Source organism: Crocuta crocuta, unplaced genomic scaffold (assembly GCF_008692635.1).
Source record: "Crocuta crocuta isolate KB4526 unplaced genomic scaffold, BGI_CrCroc_1.0 scaffold9, whole genome shotgun sequence".
Lineage (NCBI taxonomy): Eukaryota > Metazoa > Chordata > Mammalia > Carnivora > Hyaenidae > Crocuta > Crocuta crocuta.
The window spans coordinates 2,002,919-2,024,747 of NW_027551567.1; the positions used below are offsets into that span (position 1 = coordinate 2,002,919).

Genomic DNA, 21,829 nt, shown 5'->3' on the forward strand with positions numbered 1-21,829 from the left:
TCTCTTGGAAAAGTATATTTTAAATGTCTCTATCTTATGAATTTTATTTTAGCTGTTAAACGTTTAATGAAAGAAGCAGCAGAATTGAAAGATCCGACAGATCATTACCACGCACAGCCATTAGAGGTAAGTTTCTATCTCCATCTCTTACGTGTGGATTTTAATGCTTTAGTAATTTGTTTTCATTTAAAGATTTTATTATTTTTTAAGATGTTTATGTTTGAGAGTGAGAGAGCATGTGCAAGGTGAGGGCAGGGCAGAGAGAAAGGGAGACAGAAGGTTGAAAGTGGGCTTTGCACTGAAAGTAGAGACCCTGATGCAGGGTTCAAACCCACACTGTGAAAGTATGACCTAAGCCAAAGTCAGATGCTTACCCAACTGAGCCACCCAGGTGCCCCAATACTTTAATATTTTAAACTAATTTCTTAAAATTGTTTTTTCATTGCTTTGAGTCAGTACAGATGTGTTTGATGTGGTTTATTGACATATTTTACTTCCTGTATTTTCTCAGTATTTATTTCATTAGCCATTCAGAATCTGACATTTTAGGAGCACATTTCTGGTTTCTGTAAAATGGTCTCAGATTCTAAATTGGTTTTAGGTTTTGAGAGTGAGGGAAGGAGGAGGAATGGAAAGAACCTCAAACTCTTTACAGTTTGAAAAACCTGGCTCCTTGAGGGGCCTCTGCAGTTAGTCTGGGCTTTTTGCACAAACATCTCTATCTCTTTTTAGTCTTCCCATCTGTATTTACATGTGCTCAGTCTGATTTCCATGATAATAGTGAGAATAAAATGTAATTTTAATTTGCACACTGTAAGATATAAAGTACTTGAGAACTCTAAGATGATATTGACAGCATATTTATTAATATTACTGACTACTTAATATTACTTGGTTCTTGTGGGACATGAAAACTAGATTTAATAGCTTTCATTTACAACTTTTATACTTGAGACATTTTGTGCATTAGAAACTATTCCAGGGGCACCTGGGTGGCTTAGTCGGTTAAGCGTACGACTTTTGCTTGGGTCATGTACTCGCGGTTCGTGGGTTCGAGCCCCGCGTCGGGCTCTGTGCTGACTGCCAGCTCAGAGCCTGGAGCCTGTTTCGGTCTGTGACTCCCTCTTTCTCTGACCCTCCCGTGCTCACGCTGTCTCTCTCTCTCTCTCTCTCTCCTAGAAATAAATAAAACATTAAAAAAAGAAAGAAAGAAACTATTCCAGTAATAATATGAAACATTTAATTTTTCTTACCCAGGAATATTTCTGATACTCATTGATAAAGATGATCAGACCTTTTAATGTTACTGATCTCTTGCTGGTTATTATTTATTTATTTTTTGTTCAGGATAACCTTTTTGAATGGCACTTCACAGTTAGAGGGCCTCCAGATTCTGATTTTGATGGAGGAGTTTATCATGGACGAATAGTACTGCCCCCTGAGTATCCCATGAAACCACCAAGCATTATCCTTTTAACGGTAAGAATTCTTGGCATTTTGGAATGTTTGTGATTTAACTCTTAACAGTGACTGCAGAGTGTGTTTAGCGTACTCATTTTCATTAGGAAATAAAGTTGAACATCATAATTTTGTCTTTGGGGACCACGCCTTGGTAGTACAATTATTTTCCCCCAAAAATGATACCTCGGAATTACTGATGCTAATGAATGCATAGTTGCCATAGTGTGGTTGATAGGATTCAATGAATTAGTGTATGCAGAGTGCTAGGCACAGTGTCTGACATTTAGTAAGTACTCAATAGAGGGTAATGTTCTTGTATCTCTTAATTGCAACATCTCCTTGAGCTTCTCAACTTTCTTACATTCCTTTCCTCATTTTCCCATATACCTCTTAAAATAAGAGCTGTCACAGTCCTCAATAAATGTTAGTTATAGTATTACTATTTTTTTTAAGTTTATTTATTTTGAAAGAGAGAAAGTGTGTGTGGGCATGTGCATGTGAGGGAAGGATAGAGAGAGAGGGAAAGAGTATCCCAAGCAGGGTCCGAGTTGTCAGTGCAGAACCCTGTTTGGGACTCGATGACACAACCATGAGGTTATGACGTGAACTGAGATCAAGAGTTGGACACTTAACCGACTGAGCCACCCAGACACCCTTCTGTTATCCCTGTTGAGATCTTAGAATTTCTATCTTCATATATTTTATCTCCATGTGAAGGAAAACTATTGATCCAATAATATTCTCTTCTTTGTTCCTTCAGAGTAAATTCCTCTCTTACTTGATAGGCATTCCTTCCCTCATTTCCTTTAATTTGCAAGTATGTCTAAGTATTCCCTAACCTTGAAAAAAGCAAAACAAAACACAAAAACCTTTCTCTGTTGGGGCACATGGGTGGTTCAGTTGATTGAGCATCTGACTTCAGCTCAGGTCATGGTCTCACGGTTTGTGGGTTTAAGTCCTGCGTCAGGCTCTGTGCTGACAGCTGGGAGCCTAGAGCCTGCTTCGGATTCTGTGTCTTCTTCTCTCTCTGCCCCTTCCCCACTCACCCTCTGTTTCTCTCTCCCTCAAAAAATAAACAAACATTAAAAAAATTTAAAACAAAACAAAACCTTTCTGTGTCTCCCCTACCTCTTTAAACTGTTGTATTTTTTCTTTAATAACTTCAAGATATCCTTACTCAAGTTTAGCCTGTTGTAGTCTGGTTTCTACATGCTTACTACACCAATTTCAGAGACTAGTTTAAAAAATCCCATTGCCCCTTTTTTGTCTTCATCCCAGTCCATCTACGTTAAACATCTGATACACGTGGAGTGGCAAAAGGTGAAACCAAAGGTATTCATTAGTAAATACCAAACTAATGCTGCTTTTACGTATATTTGGTGTAGTGGAAAGAACATTAGTCTCAGACCCAGTAGACCTGATTCTGACCACTGCTCTTGCCATTAGACCACAGGCAGGTTATATAATCTCATTGAATTTTTTTTTTAATGTTTATTTATTTTTGAGAGAGAGACACACACACAGAGTATGAGCAGGAGAGGGTCAGAGACAGAGGGAGACACAGAATCCGAAGCAGGCTTCAGGCCCTGAGCTGTCAGCACGGAGCCCGACACGGGGGCTTAAACTCACAAACCGTGAGATCATGACTTAAGCTGAAGTTGGCTGCTTAACCGACTGAGCCACCCAGGTGCCTCATATAATCTCATTGAAAATCACTTTTCTCATCTGTCAAGGCTTGTGAATGGTAAATATAATCACAATATAAAGTTCCTAGCATTTAAAATTTGCTAGGAACAGACATTAGGTGATGTTGAGAATTGTTAACTCTGGGGGTAGTCTTGAGGGAGGGTGGTGGCTACTGTGTTAGGAGTCCCTTTTTAGTTGCTAGATCATGGGAAAGCCAAGTGGTCCCGGGGTGGGGCTGGTGCACGGAAAAACGGGTGGGGAGGAGTATTTGGGGCGGCAGCTGTTCACCGGCAGTACAGAAGTATTCCAGTAGTTAACCCATGTATGGTCATGGTTAACACACTGGCTGAGGATCGGCCCTGCTCTCCTGATTGTCAGTATTTACTCTTTTTGGTTCACTTCCTCTTTTTGAAAAGTCTTTTCCAATCTTTATTCAACAAATATTTATTAAACATATGTCATGCACCCTGTAGGTGTGGCAGAGAATAAGTCAAATTCTCTGGCTATGTGGAGCTTATATGCTAACTTCATGCCTCTTCTTCCTTATCCTTCCCTTACATATGGATATTCTACAAGTTCGGACTTTAGCTGTTTTCTCTTATTTCTATAAAATGGTTGCATCAGTCACTTCTGTGAAGTCAGATACGAAAAATGTTTATCTTCTGACATCAGCATGTGTCTATTTCTGCCTATCTGCTATATGTCATCCGTAGCTTTTCTACCAAGACAACAGATCCATGTCCAAAACTGAAATCATCATCTCTGATCTGCCTCTTTTGTGTTCCTGTCTTATGAAATTGTATCATCCTTATGGAAATCACTCCTGTGTCCGAGCCTTCTGCACCAATATCTAGTTAGGTGACACCAAGTCCTTCTTAGGTTTTATCCTAGCCTCTGTATGTCTTCTCTTTTAGATGCTTCACAGAGCCTAGCACAGTGTTGGGCTCAGAGGAGGACATCAGGACATCTTTATATGTCAGTTATGTATTTAGATTTCATTTATGCAACTCAGTTTCAAAATGGTACTACAACCCTTTTTTTTTTTTTTTTTTAAGTTTCTTTATTTTGAGAGAGAGAAAACATGAGTGGGCATGTGCAAGTGAGGGAGGAGCAGAGAGAGAGGGAGAGAGAATACCAAGCAGACTCTGTGTTCTCCTCACAAAGCAGAATGTGGGCTTGATCCTACAAACCACAAGATCATGATCTGAGCTGTAATCAAGAGCCTAATGCTTAGGGCATCTGGGTGGCTCAGTGGTTAAGCATCCGACTTCAGCTCAGGTCATGATCTCATGGTTCTTGGGTTCCAGTCCTGCATTGGGCTCTGTGCTGACCGCTCAGAGCCTGGAACCTATTTCAGATTATGTGTCTCCCTCTCTTTCTGACCCTCCCCTGCTCATGCCGTCTCTCTCTCTCTCTCACTCTCTCTCTCAAAAATCAATAAAAAATTAAAAAAAAAAAAAAAAGAGTCTGATGCTCAACTGACTGAGTCACCCATGCTCCCCCAGCTGCTACAACTTCTAAAAACAGCTTTTACTGTTCTTTCAGAATTCAAGTAATAGTTGTGGAGTGTCTATAAGAGGACAAAAATCTGTGTCCCCTTGGAGATTATATTTAAGAATTTTAAAAAATTATTTGTAAAATATATTTATATTTATTAACTATATAATATTAAACATATTTACATACATATATATATTTGTATGTATATATGTTTTAAATGGCTTATTTATACCTTAGGCCAATGGACGATTTGAAGTAGGCAAGAAAATCTGCTTGAGCATCTCAGGACATCATCCTGAAACTTGGCAGCCTTCATGGAGTAGTGAGTATTAATTTAAAGTGAATGTAAATCTTCTATTCTGTAACGCTAATCAATTCGTAATTATAAAGTAGNCCCTAAATTTCTATTTTTAATTACAGAGAGAGAGAGATTGTGAGCAAGGGAGAGGCAGAGAGAGAGGGAGAGAGAGAATCCCAAGCAGGCTCCGTGCTGTCAGCATGGAGCGTGATGCAGAGCTTGATCTCAGGAACCATGAGATCATGGCCTGAGCTGAAATCAGGAGTGAAGATGCTTTACCAACTGAGCCACCCAGAGGCCCCATTTTAATACAGCCACTCTACCTGCACCTCTTCAGGGAAAGCCTGTGTGTCTTTTTTCCCCTTTCTAGAGTAAACCCAGTTCCTTTTACAGAACAACTTAGATTGATGTTTACTTTTTCTTTCAGTAAGAACAGCATTATTAGCCATCATTGGGTTTATGCCAACAAAAGGAGAGGGAGCCATAGGTTCTCTAGATTACACACCAGAGGAGAGAAGAGCGCTTGCCAAAAAGTAAGTTTTGCACTTCATTCTTTGTTAAGATTGAAATACTTTTCTGGGTAGTGGCAGTTAGTAGATAGGTTGTGTCTCTTACTTTGTGAGTTACCTTGATGACAGGATATAGTCTTAGTTTTGCTATTTTAGAAATTCATTTGTACAATTTATTACTCAGGGATGACCAAAGTCTAAAAGTTATTTCATGCTGTCCAGTTTTAGAAAGTAGTTGATTATATCAACCTACACTGGGAGATATCCTCTCCAAGAAAACAGTTCTGGTTATTTGTGTCCCTTTGGGCAGTATTACAGATGGAAAACAACAATTCAGATATTTATATATGACTTTTCATAATAAGATTAAAAACTCCTTGAGGATAGGGAGGGAATCCATTTTACCCATTTTTGCATCTATAGTATCTGGCTCAAAGCAAGTGCTCAGTAAATGATCCTGAATAAAGTAAAGGAAATTTTCTTTATCAAGTTGTAATTTTCTAGTGGTATTGCCTTCTCATTTTTTTCAGATGCATTCTGTCTGTATAACCCAGAATAGTCATCAGATTCAAAGTAGTGCAAAGATTAATTTTTTTAATGGTTATTTATTTTTTGAGAGCAAGAAACAAGAGTGTGAGCAGGGAAGGGGCAGAGAGAGAATGAGACATAGAACCCGAAGCAGGCCACAGGCTCTGAGCTGTCAGCACAGAGCCCATCGCAGGGCTTAAACTCACGAGCCATGAAATCATGACGTGAGCCAAAGTTGGTTGCTTACCCATCTGAGCCCCCCCGGCACCCCTGATTAATTTTTTTAAGAACAACTTCTAATCCAGTTTAATTTTTAATCAGTGTGCATACCAAAGGGACCTTATAAAAAATCCTATCATGAGGCTTTCCAGTCCTAGAATAGTATGCCCATCCCTCACAGATGTTAAAGATTCCAAAATTGCAGTGAGGTGAAGAAGAGTATTTAAAAGTACTCAAATTCTGTAATTCTTGATCTTGATCATTTTCCTGCCCCAGGCTCAGCTGTCTACCGCCTCTCAGTTACGTTAGTTAAATTACAGTATATCATAGCCTAGGACAGTCCAGGATATGCCCTCTTATAGATGTTTGTTAAGTCAAATAGATTTTAGTGTCTGAAAGATTTGATAGACTCTTTGGTTTCATAAGCAGCACTTCCTTCCTTCTTTCCCTCCCTCCCTACCCCCCTCCTTCCTTACCTCCCTCCTTCCATTTTTATTTATTTATTATGAGAGAGAGAGAGTACGCACATGTGTGTGCAAGCAGGGGAGGGACAGAGAGAGAGAGGAAGAAAGATCATCCCAAGCAGGCTCTGTGCTGTGAGTGCAGAGCCTGATGTGGGCCTGGTCTCACAAACTGAGATCATGACCTGAGCCGAAATAAAGAATCTTTTGCTTAACCAACTGAGCCACACAGGTACCCCAATAACTTTTCTTTTTAAGCCTTATTTCCCAGTTCTGGGGATATACCTTACTTCAGCTATTAGTCGCAAATTATAATATGTACTTTGAACATATAATTTTTTGTCTTTGTTGGCTTTCTGTCTTGGTATTTTTATTCAGTTCGTTTCATGTATAAGGAGGAAAAAAAGAACTTTGTTTTTTTGTTCTAGACTTCCCTGCGTAAAGTTGTATGTTCTTAGTCTGTGGTAGAGGCTTTTTAAAAGCATGATTTGGGGGGCTGTCTCTCTCAAAAATAAATAAAACATGAAAAATTAAAAAAAAAATAAAAGCATGATTTTGTATTCATCCATAGTAGCAATATTGTCCTTGTGGATAAACTAATATATTAAAAATAAACATTCCCCTTTAAGTTTCATCTGACTTCTCAGTTAAAAGTGGACACATTTTAATGTTATTTAAATTTCTTTTTGAGAGAGACAGAGCATGAGTGGGGGAGGGTCAGAAAGAGAGGGAGACACAAAATCCAAAGCAGGCCCCAGGCTCTGAGCTCGAACTCATGAACCGTGAGATCGTGACCTGAGCCAAAGTTGGACACTTAACCAGCTGAACCACCCAGGTGCCCTCATAAAGTGGACACATTTTAAGGCGAATAATTTGAATACAACTGTCTCTCAAAAGGATATGGACAGCAGTTCTTCTTCTGGTGAAACAAAAGTATTCAGCAACAAGTACTAAAGTCATACTACTTTTACATAGATGTTGTTCACATGAAGTGATTTAATAAATTCAGTAACATGTTCTTTCAAGACCTAAGGCTTTTAGTATGTTGAACTGGAAATACAATAAAACAATCTTTTTAAAGTTCAGCAATGTAACAATACATACTTCTATATATTATATTTACTTCCAGTCCTACAAATCCTCAGCACTCTTATAAGCCTTAGGGCACTTCTGGCTTTATCTGGACTACAGAGGGAAAAATGAAAACATAGAAAAACAAATAAGTCTTAGGAAATAGTCTAGTGAACAGATTTATCTTAGGTCTACTTAATATAATGAGTGATAAATTTCAGTCTTTGGATTTTAAGTTAGATTGCTATTTATTTTTTTATTTTTATTTTTTCCAAGTTTTATTTAAATTTCAACTAGTCAACATACAGTGCAATATTAATTTCAGGTGTAGAATTTACTGATTCATCACTTATATATAACGCCCAGTGCTCATCCCAACACCTATATCACCCATCCCCCCACCCACCTCCCTCTGGTAACCATGTGTTTGTTCTCTGTAGTTAAGAGTCTGTTTCTTGATTTGCTCCTCTCTTTTTTTCCCCCCGTGTTCATTGTTTTGTTTCTTAAATTCCGCATATGAGTAGAATCCTATACTGCTATTTAGATTAATAGGATTTGTAAATTTTTTCCCTGGAAATATCTGTAAATTCTATTTTTAATGGCTTCTTTACTGTTCTATATATGTTTCAGCTAAAACATAATTTAAATTTTATAACAGACTTTTTTTCCACAGGCTTAACATAGTTTTATTAAGTGTGATCTTGAGGACAGTGTAATTAGACATTTGGGATATTTGGTGTATAGATCTAAAGTTTAGTTTTCTTTAGATAGTATATTAGAAAAAAATGGAACCTAAGACCTGGATTTTTTATTTTAGCTTTTTAAAAATTGAGATATAAGTGACATGAATTTCTTTTTTAATACCAGCCTAACTTGTATATTTGTCTCAGAACTATAATTATTGCCATAATTGTCTGATTTACGTATAGATGAATACGATATGGAATTATCCAGTGTTCTTTCATTTTAAATTTAATCATTTAGTAGTTGAGTGTCTTGAATTACCATTTAAGTATTTAACTTATACCCATCAAAAAAATTATTTCCTACTAGATCACAAGATTTCTGTTGTGAGGGGTGTGGCTGTGCCATGAAGGACGTCCTGCTGCCTTTAAAATCTGGAAGTGATTCAAGTCAAGCTGACCAAGAAGCCAAGGAACTGGCTAGACAAATCAGTTTTAAGGTAGTCTAAATTCGTAAATAAATTCTAATTATGTGACCCTTTTGTTTACTGTCCAAATTCTGGATAAGAAGTAAGGCAATAGAGTTCTGTTGCAGTAAGGTTTTACAAGTAATGTTTTCTTATTATGGCACTAACAATACACATTCACAAAGGCATTACAACACACCAGTGAAAAGCTTGGGTTCTGGAGGCACCCGGGGGCTCAGTTGCTTGAGCATCTGACTCTTGATTTCAGCTCAGGTCATGATCTCAGGGTCGTGGGATTGAGTCTTGTGTCAGGCTCTGTGCTGAGCATGGAACCTGCTTGAGAGTCTTTCTCTCTTTCTCTCTCTCAAATAAAATAAGTTAAAGAAAAAAACCAAGCTTGGATTCTGGCATACAAGGCTGGTGTGCAGAGTTCAGCTTTGCTATTTATTAGTAGTAGGACATCAGATGTATTACTTAGCTACTGTGCCTTTTTATCTGTAAATAATAATGTTACTTGTAGATTCTTAGGAGGATTGAGTGAGTGAATATTGACTTAAGTATATTGCATTTAGAACTGTCCCTGCTACTTAATAAACTTTAGCTATTATTATAAAAACTATAATAATGTATTTATTATTTTTTTAATGTTTATTTTTGAGGGATAAAGACAGAGCAGGAGCAGGAGAGGGGCAGAGAGGCGGGGAGACACAGAATCTAGAGCAGGCTCCGGGCTCTGAGCTGTCAGCATAGAGCCCAGTGTGGTGCTCAAACCCACAAACTGCAAGGTCATGACCTGAACTGAAGTTGGATGTTTAACCAACTGAGCCACCCAGGCACCCCGAAAATACAATAATTTACAAGGAAATAACAATCATACATAATCCCATCCCCAAGAAATAACTGCTGTTCATATTTTGGCATATCTCCCTGATATCCTTTTTTCCCACATATATTACACATAATTACTTATGGAATTTAATTAGTTCTATTTAAAAATGTCAGCCTGCATTCAGCAGCATGCTGCTTTCTCCCTGTTCACCTCTCTTATATCCTGTCTGTCCTTTCCTATCAAGTTCTCAGGAGAAATTTTTCCTTCTATTTATTGTATTGCCTGGAAGAGGAGGTTCTTACGAAGCGTTGGTTATTTTCTTTCTTCTGAGGATTCTGAGTGTACTTAAAATTGCTTTTCTGAAAGTTGTAGGGCCAGATGTGTTTTGTGCATCAGAATTCCAGATTTTAAAAAATATTAAACATACACCATATTTTAGCACCTGCAGTGGGATCTGGGGCAGTACCCTGTATTCAGATTTATTAATATTCCCTCAGCAAACCTGGAAATATTTACACTAAGGTGAGGCAAAGACTGTTAATAATCTCATATGTCAGGCTTTGCCTGGAAGTTACCAAAAACTTTGGAATTGTGGATTGTGAACCATGGCTGTTAGCTTTGTCTCTCACCAAATAATGGCTCCTTGAGAGCAGTATTGTCTGTGCATCTCCCTAAAATACCTAGCATAGTCTTACACAAGTGCGTGCTCAGTGTTTAACTGAGTGTTGCTGTTAAATTAGCAATTAGGGGCCCCTAGGTGGTTCAGTCCGCTAAGCATCCGACTTCGGCTCAGGTCATGATCTCACGGTTCGTGGGTTCGAACCCGCATCGGGCTCTGTGCTGACAGCCAGCTCAGAGCCTGGAGCCTGTTTCAGATTCTGTGTCTCCCTTGCTCTCTGACCCTCCCCTCCTCATGCTGTCTCTCTCTCTGTCTCTCCCAAAAATAAATAAAAAAACATTTAAAAAAATTAGCAATTAAAATAAGTCCAAGAGAGAATCAGTGGCTTGTGGGTTATTTTGTATATTTGTTGTAATATGCTCTTGGGTGTATCTTATTTTATAGGCAGAAGTCAATTCATCTGGAAAGACTATCGCTGAATCGGACTTGAACCACTCTTTTTCACTAAATGATTTACAGGACGATATACCCACAACATTCCAGGGTGCTACAGCCAGTTCATCGGTATGGCTCTTGTCTTCTACATATATGTATGTCTATATCATTATCATTATTTGCAATAGGAGGAGATCTCTAGATGAAATATCTGAATATTTTGATTCTTCTAACAGTTGGATTCCAGCCTACCCCTCCCTGTAATAAATCCTGTCATCTTACATAAATTATTCATACTTTTGGGGCCTTCTTTCTTGTTAAATGGAGCTGAACTAAATAATTGTTGGGTCCTGTCATCCCTGCAGAATTCTCTGATTTCTCTGAAAAGCTAGTTATATATATAGTATATAGCACTACACACTGAATAAAACAAATTATGCATACGTTGGCCATTTTCTAAATAGGCACTGTATCTTTGGTAGGTCTGTTAAGCCATGTTAAGGCCCTCAATAAAGGACTAGAGCCTAAGTTTTCCTTAGACCTGCCCTGCCCAATACTGTAGCCACTAGCCACATGTAGCTATCTAAATTTATATATAAATTATTCAGATTTAAATTTAAAATTCAGTTCCTCAGTCGCACTGGCCACACTTCAAGTAATCCATAGCCACATGGGGCTTGTGGCTGCCAGATTGGACAGCATAGATATTGAACATCATCATCTCAGAAAGTTGTATTAGACACAACTGCCTTGCACATAGTAAATGTCCAATAAATGTTGAATGAAAGATTAGATGAATGCTATGTGTCTCGTTAGTTGTGCCCTGACCTGTTGTCTAAATATTGGTGGGCATAGGTCATCAGAGATTGATTAAGAAAATGTGACTGGATAGTTGCTAAATAATTAGAATTATGGGGGTAACATTGACTTTTCCTTTCTAAATTTAAAAGATGAGCTGTCTTTTTGGTAACAGATTGTTTGGTTGAGTAGCTACCTCTCCCCCCCACCTTCAGTTTTAGAGAGGATTTTAAAGGGTCAGGGAAATTGAAATAGAAGCTGGCAAACACAGATTTGCCTTTTCCTCAGAAATAACTTACTATAAAGTGGGACTGAATTGTCTGAGTGGCTGTTCTCTCCCTTCTCAGAGAGTGAGATGGACAGAGAGAATAGATTGGAGAGGGAAAGTGGCGGGGAAGGTGCTCTGGAGGAAGTACTTGGAGAAATGGAGATGGAAGTACAGGGAAAAAGTGTGCAAGGTATAGTGTGAAGTCATTTGTACATGATCCCCGTGTAATTGTATGGATTGCAGAGGGATATTATGAATTTATTTTAGTCAGTAAATGGGTTTTTTTGTTTGTTTTTTTTGTTTTTTTGTTTTTTTTTTGTTTTTTTTTTTTTTACAAATAGTTTATTGTCAAATAGTAAATGTTTTACCTTGAAATATTTTTAAAAATTCAGATTACTCTTCACCTTTAGAATTCTAATTGTTTTTCATTTTATAGTTTTTTAAAAAAGTGAAACCAACTGATTACAGAGAGGAGGGTGGTGATCTTTTATCCCCTGTAAGGATAGTCTCCTGGTATTGTGATGTATTTAAATCTGCCTTCAGTCTCTTTTAAATCTGTGTCAAGTCCCTCTGTTGCATATCTCAGTTATACTTATTCTACTTGTAATTTATTTAATTATTAATTACTTATTGTCTATGTTACTTCCCAGATTATAAATTCCTTGAGAACCAGAGCTCTTTCTACTGCTTTGTAGCCTCAGTGCCTGACCTAGTGCTTTGTATATAGTTAGGTGGTCAGTACATATTTGTTGATTGAATAAATGAATCTTAGGATCGGCATTTAAAAAATACTAGAAATACAGATAAACAAATCAAGAAGTTTAAGTAAATTAAATAATGTTATTATTACAGTGGTATTTTCCATTCTGGTTTGATTTGATTTGTTTTCATTTTTATTATTGCAGTATACAACTGTTGTATTAGTTTCAGGTATACATTTTGATTTTAAAGTTCATAAAACTTAGAATTCTTTTTAATTGATACCAATTCTGGTTAAAACATTAATAAGCAATAAATTGTCTACAGTTGCAAATTTAGCTTTTAATTACATTTATATAGAGATTATCTCAGAGTAATCATATAAATTGATCATAGTGGAAGTAATTGAAACTTGGTTTTGGCTAGGGGTGGCTGCTTTATATGCAAGTGTAATATAAATGCACTAAAATGTTATACATCAAATCCCAGATAAGCTATGTTTTTTTAGCCTTGAGGGGGCGAGAGATTGCCCAAAGTCTAAATACAGCAGATAATATCATGCCATCTGTTGCTTTTTGATGCAGATTTTTTTTAGCTGTATAGAATGGAGAAAAAATACGGATGGTGGTTTTAATAAGTTCTTCCAGTCTGTCAGATTTTTTCCCTCTTCCTAGGGATTGAGGTTCCGAATAAGTAATTTCATTCTGTATTAAAAAGTAAACACAAGATCCTTCACAGACGCAGGTTATTCCAGATTATTGTAGAAAATTTATATGTATTACAAGGTACTTATTTGTGACTGTGATGGTTTTTTAAATTAATTAGATTAGTTTAGATTAGATTAAATATGATGTCGTATACTTCTGTCTTCCCCCAAATGGTTGCTTCATCTTAATTAAGGAATTGGAAACTGTTATGATTTAAGTCTTCATTCAGTGATAGGTGTGTTTGGACAAGTTTAGGTAAACACCAAAGATTTAGAAGGCCTACCATCAAACATACACAGCATTATGAAAATGCTAAGCCAATTCCATGTGAACTGCCAAGATTTTGTCCAGTTAGTTCTTAAACTCCAAATAGCATAGGTTCCTCTGGGTCTATAACCTTGGGGTTGTTACCGTTTTCCCTTGATGTGACGGTTTTAAATAGGAAAAATTTTAGAATTTTATAATGTAGCACTAGTCATTAATATATTATTCAAAAGGCATCTTGAGGCGCCTGGGTGGCTCAGTCAGTTAAGTGTTCAACTTCAGCTCAGTTCAAGATCTCACGGTTTGTGAGTTCAAGCCCTGCATCGGGCTCTGTACTGACAGCTCAGAGCCTGGAGCTTGCTTCAGATTTTCTCTCTTTCTCCCTGCCCTGCCCCACTCGCACTCTGTCTCTCAAATAAACATCAAAAGGCATCTAAAATAGAGGAATCTCATTACATTAAAGCAGTCTGTCTATATAAATATTTCCATTAAGTACATGTACTAAAATATCTAAAGTCAATGTTTTAAGGTATTGTTGTTCTAAATATGTTAATCATACTAACAGAGGTCTGAAAAGCTGTCCTAAGTAATGACTTTTTAAAAATTAAAATCTAGTGTTTCCCAAGGAGCATATTAATAGTAACAATATTAATACTAACTAATATTTAATCGGTAGTTGGGTAACCTAAGTGTCTTTATATCGTTACTGCCTTTAATCTGTGTAACTACAGAACTGGATATTACCTCACTGTACAGATGAAGGAGCTGAGTCTTAGGTTGAATAACTTGCTAAGGGTCCTGCATCTCCACATCTCCCAAGTGGTAGAGATGGCCTAGTAATGATAAGGCTCCCTGATCTAGTCAGGATTATAGGCATTGTATTCTCCCTTCAAACTAATTGAAAAAATAACATGTATAAAGTAGAAGCTTTGGGGCACTTGGGTGGCTCAGTCAATTAAGTGTCTGACTCTAGATTTCAGCTCAGGTCACAGTCTCACAGTTTGTGAGGTTGAGCCCCACGAGTCAGTGCAGAGCCTGCTTGGGATTCTCTCTCTCCCTCTCTCTCTGTGCCCCTTCCCTGCTCTCATGTGTGCATGCCCACACTCAACTCGCTCTCAAAATAAATATTTAAAATAAAATAAAGAAACACTTGAAACCGAACCAGTCTCTTGTGCTAGTTTCTGGATTGATCGCACCTTCCTGTTTTTTATTTTCCTTAAGAGCCTTCCCTGCAAGCCTTGAGCATTTTGCTGCATCAGATGCTTTTAACTTCTTGGCTAAGCAGTTGGAAGAATGGGAGTTTTCAAATGGAATGTTGCTGTATTGGCTCCTGTAACTCAGTTCAACCCAATGAGTATTTATTAAGATATAATAGGATGCCTGTGACAATGTCCAACCTCATAAAATGCTGCCACTTGGTGGATCTGCTCTCTTCCATGAGTGTGTTGTTGCTGGGAGTCCTGGAGTTTGAAGTCCAAGTTCGTGCAGCTCTAATTCAGTATCAGCACTAACTTTCATTTTTAATTCAAAGTCAGTAGTCCCTTTTCTAGTTCTGTGTTATGGGTCATTATATTTGAATCCTTCCAAAAGATAGTTAAGAAACTCTGATGATTTAAACTTTTTTTTAAAAAAATTAATGTTTATTTATTTTTGAGAGAGAGAGACAGGGTGTGACCAGGGTAGGGGCAGAGAGAGAGAGAGAGGGAGGGAGGGGCACAGAATCTGAGGCAGGCTTCAGGCTCTGAGCTGTCAGCACAGAGCCCAACACGGGGCTCAAACTTACAAACTGTGAGATCATGACCTAAGCTGAAGTTGGATGCTTAACCCAACTGAGGCACCCAGGCACCCCAATTTAAAGCTTTTTATGTTGAAATGCATGTCAGATTTAAAATGTAATTTCTTCTGTAGGTAACATAGGTTAGCAGTTTCTTCCCTAATGTTTATAGCTGTTGTCAGGGCAAAACCCATCCTCTTACCTTTTTCAAAATGTATTTGAGTTATATTATTTGATTATTTTTCCTTCTCAATATTGCAGTTTTCTCTAATGGAAAGTATTTTAATGTTTTATATTTAGTTTTTACACTTAATTCTGAATAAAACATGCATTCTTTTTATTTGAAAGGGTGTTGACACTAATAGAATCAGTATAAAGTTGTTTTCAGTAAAAGAATGAAAGGCCATTGGATTATTAAGAGTTAAGGTGTCTATATAAATAGGATTCATATTCTACAGAGCTTTCTTATCTATAAACTGTAAATCTAAGATTTTGGAATCACGTGGTACCACATTATGGTTATGCTTGACCACCTAGGCAGTCGTTGAAAGGAGAGAAAATGCTTTGTGGGGGTAACTAATGTGCCAAAGTATGCTTTACATGCTAAAGTAACACAATTCAGACACACAGTACAGGGTCTTCTAGACTTGTGTTCAGTTGACAGGAGTTATGAGAAAGGATAAGCCTGGTTTGAAAATCGCATCTAATTTTTACAGCAGTACTGTTGTGAAGGATGCATGGTTTGAAGTTATCCCTGATGCTCTATGATTGTTGGTGGAAACATGTTGATGTAGTAAGATCATGTTGGAAGAGACCTGGTTCATGAAAGGCACCTTGTTGGGAGTTAAACTTTTTTGCCATGTAGGATGGCAAATTTTCAAGCAGAAAAGAAATCAGATTGCTTCCTTCCTTGGCTCTCCTGCAAGAAGTGAGGTATCCAGCAGCTTAACAGATATAGCTGGAGTTGCACCTGAAGGAGAGTAGAAGGCCTCTGTAGGGCAAATGGCTAAACTCTCCTCATCTTAGTTGTTGCTGATAAATTCTTCCTCTGCCTGGTGAGTACTCAGAATAAGTTACATTGTTGGCTTATTCAGGAGGGTGATTAGTCCCAGCATTCAGCGTGGTAGCTTTGCCCTTAGTTATATTGTAGTGCTCTGAGATTCTGTGTACTCTTGAATAGATAATAGATATATATGCAAGTTTTCTTGGCCAGTTTCAAATAAAACTCCCTAAAATTTTCTAGTACGGAGCCCAGAACCCCTCAGCAGCATCCCTTCAACAACCTGCTCAACCTGTGGCTAAGAATACCTCCATGAGCCCTCGACAACGCCGAGCCCAGCAGCAGAGTCAAAGACGGTCATCTACTTCCCCAGATGTGATCCAGGGCCAGCAGCCAAGAGACAACCACACTGATCATGGCGGATCCGCTGTCCTGATTGTCATCTTGACTTTGGCATTGGCAGCTCTTATATTCCGACGAATATATCTGGCCAATGAGTACATATTTGACTTTGAGTTATAATATTGTTTTGTGTCTTAAGAGCTGTGACTCTACTGCTTCATTAAACATTCTGCATTGGGTATAATCTAAGAATTGTTTACAAAAAGATTATTTTGTATTTACTCTTCATTCCTTTTTTGATCCTTATAAATTCAGTATAAATATAGCTAGACATTCAGACTGTATCCTGCTTATTTAGTTCAAGGGACTGAAGTCAGTGTCCCTTGTCTCATCATATGACTTGCTTTACAGGGAAATAACTTATTATTGTTTCTCATGCCTCAGCTTCTTTTTTGTAAAATTGTGATACTTTTCTGTATAACCCTTTGAAATTTTGAAAAAGATGATGTTTTAAGTTCCAATGAGTATTCCTAGTTACTCAATGCCATTTATTGAGTACTCTGTTTCTACTTAGGTAGAATGATACAGGGATAAGAGTTGAAAAAGGAAAGTAGAGCTCTTCAAATAGCTTGCTGAGAAGGTCATGCATAGGAGATACACTTGGATTGTCCATTCTGTGACTAACTTCATTTCAATCAAACATTTATAAGGAAATGAGATTACATCTTTGTTACCGGATGTTATTTGAAGAGACAGTAATGCTTTGTAACCACTTTGATATATTGTTATCCCCTTCTCTCCCAAATGCACACAAGATTTAAAAGGAAAGAAACAACCCTCCACAGATTTTTTTTTTAAGGAAGGAAGGGTCTAAGTCAGAAATCAGTTGATTTTCTTCCAAAGTCAAGTGGAAGGATCTTCAGATTTTAATGTTTGCTCTGCTTTGAATTGTATGTCTTTTGAAGGTATTATATGTCTAGCTTCGTAATCACTATAAATTTAATTATTCCAGGAATATGCATAATGTTGAAATATTTTATGTACTATTTTAATAGAAAAGCTCAGGGCCCAAGTAACAGTGATAGAAATGAGAAAAACCTTTACTTAGAATTGTCCATCTAATCAAAGCCCAAGAAATAATTGTCAGTGCAAAATCAATATATAGCTTAGTGTTAGCTGACTTCACAGATTCTAGTAGATAATTTTATCATCATGATGCCTGATGAGAACATAGAATCACAGAAAAACATTGCCTTCAGCGTGTTCAGTAGCAGCATTGAGGGCACTCTTGAGAGTATTTGTTAATGAAGGTTTAATTTTTAAATATAGGCAGTCCCCAGGTTTCAAATAGGTTATGTTCTAAAGGTGATTTGTGAGTTATTATTTTTTACAACTCAGTGTTGTAAGTGGTGTTCATATTCTAGACAAGTCCACAAAAGTTAGTCCATAATGTATCTTGAATACTTTGGGGGATGGTGTTCATAAAGTCCTTAGCATAGTTTTAACTAATTGAAATTGTGGGCAAGATAGAAACAATTTGTGAAATGGTATTAAAGGCAAATTTAATTTTTACTGCTGCGATGGACTTTGGTTCTATTAATTATTAGAATTTCTATTTTCATCTGATAGCCATTTCCCTTTATGTCCACATCTAAAATAAACATACTGTATACTATTATATAATACATAATTGTCTAAGCATTAATAAATTAGCATTTTAAAAGTGCTTACAAATTGTTTCTGTTATATCTACAACCAAAGTTAGTAAAGTTTTAAAAAGCTTAAGGACTTTATGAAGACCTCATATGTCAGGAGAATTAAAGGTTACCATTTTATAACTCTATTGCCATGGGAAAGCACATCCTGGTCTTGGTTTGGAACACAAAATACTGGAAGTAGTTCAGTGGTCTCCTAGCAAGAGGTCACTGACCCACCTGGGAAGACCAGATGACCTTATCCCCTGAGAAGAACGTCTCCTTGCTTTCAACCTTTGCTTAGATTAATCATGTGCTAGGAACAATCTTCCCTCCACTTCTTCTCAGTGAAACTTGAGCCAACCTCTGAATCTACATGATCTTGTTGCATGTTTCCGTGGAGTGTACCTATACTTTAAGAGTGATTAAGCCAAGAAGATTTCACATTGTGCAGATCCCTCTCTCTCTGATTTGCCTCTCTTCCCTCACCTGTTCACGGATAGGTCACCTTCTTGTTTGTATTCGGATGTTTTAAGCTCCTGATACATATCTGAAAGTGGCATATTTTTTGTTCTTTCCCTTTGAGCTCACATATGCTACTTAAAAATCCTTAAGTTACCAGTCTGATCCCCATTGTGGAGTTGATGAGCAAAATTGATCTTTGGGGCTATTCTTACTCAAATGCCACTTGAAGAGACTCTTCAGAAAAGTTATTTTTAAAGCCCCACCTTATCCCTTTGACTAGACTTTTGGGACAAAGCCAGATGTATATCTGGTTGGTAAAGGCTTAGGACTCCTTCCCTCAGTCCTCACATTTAGGTAATTCATTTTTCTTTGACCAAAAGTACATGACTACATATCAAGGTAGTTAAAATAGCATGTCAAAAAATGTATAATGTCTGTTTCACCTGTAACTGTTTAAGCAAATGAAACCTTTCAAATTTTATGTATTGTGGGGCTTTTATGTAGCACTTTACGTTTTCATGCTGCTTACTGTTTTATTCCACTGAAATAAATGAATTTCATCAAAATTCTCAACTAATTTTTTAAAAAACCTTTAAAGTTGTTTATCATTTTGACTACGGAAATACAGTATTTCCTATTTCAGGAGAATGAGATCTTTTTGTTATTTTTGGCTATGAATAAACTTTCTGGTACCTCGAGACTTCCCATTTTTATAGACCAGAATCCGTACACAAACAAACCTCACACATTTGGACTTACTTGAGCAGAGACCTAGGCTGACGTACTGAAAAGCCTATATTGTGCCATCACTTGCAAGTAAGTATATGGAAAGTGAATGCATTTAGTGAACCTGACTTTTAACAAAGACTAATATGTACATTAACGTGTGTACTGTTAAAGCCTTTGTGGGAGGCTGTGCCTTGCTCAGAAGCCATTTGGAACGCCTCTTAACAGTTGCCTTCAGAACTAGTTTGAGCTGCTCAATAAAACCAGTGACTTTATTCATACCGTGTTTTGACCAAAGGTTGTATTCTTTCTCTTATTCGGCCTTCTGTCCATTCTATCTCCTTAAATATTTTCTCCCATCTTTCCACTTCACGCTCACTGCCATTACCCTAATGAGCCTTAATCCCCTCTGAATTAGTGCAGTAACATCTTACAAGTCTCCAGTCTCACACCGTTCCTCACACTGCAGCCAGTGTCTTCTGCTGGGCACAGATCTCATTCTGTCTCTTAAGCCCACACCCTCAATGTAGGTCAGAAGGCTGCGTAACCAGAGTCCCACTGCGCTCTCTGGCCTAATCTGACAGTTTACAGGGGCCTTTCCACAGCTCTGAGCTTGAGCACTGGGGCCAATCCTGTTTCCTGAGAGAACTGAGCAAATGTTAAAGTTTGCAACCTCTGCCTTACACCATATATAAAACTTAACTCAAAATGGATCTAAGACCTTAGCGTTAAGAGCAAAAACTATAAAAATTATTAAAACAAAACATACTAAATCTTCATGACCATGGGTGAGGCAGTGGTTCCTTAGACACAAGACCAAAAGTACAAGCAACCAAAGAAAAAAATTACATTTCATCAAAATAAACCTTTTGTGTTTTGAAGAACATTCGTAAAGTGAAAAGAAACTTGGCACTTATTGGGTGGCTCAGTTGGTTAGGCATCCAACTCTTGATGGATGGAGCCTGCTTGGGATTATCTCACTCTCTTTCTGCACCTCTCCCACTTGCATGTACTCTCTCTCTCAAAATAGATAAAAGTGAAAAGACAACACTGAATGGCAGAAAATATTTGCAGATAATATATCTGATAAGAGACTTGTATTTAGAATATCTAGAGAACTCGTATAATTCAAATTATAAAAAAGATAAATAACCTGACAGAAATGGCAAAGGATTTGAATAGACATTTGTACGAAGAAGATTCACGAATGACCAATAAACATGGAAAGATGCTCAACATCAGTCATTAGGGAAATACATGCCAAAAGTACAATAAGCTACTTCACACCCACTGATGGCCAGAATAAAAATGGTAAATGAGGAATTGGGGAAATTGGAATTCTTATCCATTGCTCGTGGGAATGCAAAATGGGGCAGCCACTTTGAAAAACTGATAGTTCCTCAAAAAGTTAAGCAGATTTACCATACGACCCAGCCATTCTACTCCCAGGTATATTGCCAAGAGAAATAAAAACATGTTCACACAAACTTGTACACAAATATTCATAGAATTGTTGTTAATTGCCCCAAACTGGAAACTCAAAAGCCAATTGACTGAAGAATGGATAACAAGATGTGTTCTGTTTCTACAATGGAACGTTATTTGGTAATAAAGAGGAATGAAGTTATAATACATACTACAACATGGATAAATCTTCAAAACATCATGCAAGGAAAGAAGGTAGGAAGACAAAGAGAAAAGAGAAAGGAAGAAAATAAAACATGCTGAGTGAAGCCAGACACACAAGGCTACATACTGTATGATTCCATTGATATGAAATGTTGAGATTAGGCAAATCTACAGAGACAGAAAACAGATTGGTGATTGCCAAGGGCTGAAGGGAAGTGAAGGGAAGGAGGAGTGACTGCTAATGGTATGAAGCGTTTTTGGGGGGGAGATGAAAATGCTCTAAAATTAGATACTGGTGATGGTTGCACAACCCTGAATATACTAAAAACCACAGTTTTAAAAGGTAAATTTATGGCATGTGAACAATATTTTAGTAAAGCCATTATTTAAAAAGTTACGCTTATCTCCAGCTGAGTTTTTCTCCATAATGTGATCACAATAATTGAACTACTGAAAATAAGAAAGATGAAAAAAAATTGATAGGACCTAACATTGTATCCAGAATGCAATATAACAAACATTTCTTGAAAACCAACATTATCTATGAACAATTCTAGGGTTCCAGCCAGTCCTTTATAGGCCTGTTTGAAATTGAAGAGAGGAAAACAGTGATCTTTTGAACAAAATCTACAGAAAAGAACTTTAATGGGCCCCATCTCTTTTCCACTAAATCTTAAGGAGTAGTGGGACTTCTTAA

The 21,829-nt window shown here is 37.3% G+C and overlaps 1 protein-coding gene across 2 annotated transcripts; it reads left to right on the forward strand.

Moving 5' to 3' along the window:
- The first annotated feature begins 57 nt into the window (after positions 1-57).
- On the forward strand, positions 58-19,475 carry UBE2J1 (ubiquitin conjugating enzyme E2 J1). Of its 2 annotated transcripts, XM_077750288.1 has the most exons (7): positions 58-126; positions 1,348-1,479; positions 4,885-4,969; positions 5,373-5,478; positions 8,787-8,916; positions 10,776-10,895; positions 16,520-19,475. In XM_077750288.1, exons 1-7 carry the CDS (start codon positions 67-69, stop codon positions 16,796-16,798), a joined length of 912 nt encoding a protein of 303 aa, XP_077606414.1. In that variant the 5' UTR covers positions 58-66; the 3' UTR covers positions 16,799-19,475. The 2 variants fall into 2 exon arrangements, with proteins under 2 accessions (XP_077606414.1, XP_077606415.1); XM_077750289.1 differs by lacking the exon at positions 1,348-1,479.
- The last annotated feature ends 2,354 nt before the right edge of the window (positions 19,476-21,829 follow it).

Bases quoted from the DNA above. Each gene is read 5' to 3' on its own strand.
- UBE2J1 (XM_077750288.1), top strand. From the start codon at position 67: ATGAAAGAAGCAGCAGAATTGAAAGATCCGACAGATCATTACCACGCA. The intron at 127-1,347 runs GTAAGTTTCTAT...TTTTTTGTTCAG, and splicing joins ACCACGCACAGCCATTAGAG to GATAACCTTTTTGAATGGCA. The intron at 10,896-16,519 runs GTATGGCTCTTG...AAAATTTTCTAG, and splicing joins GTGCTACAGCCAGTTCATCG to TACGGAGCCCAGAACCCCTC.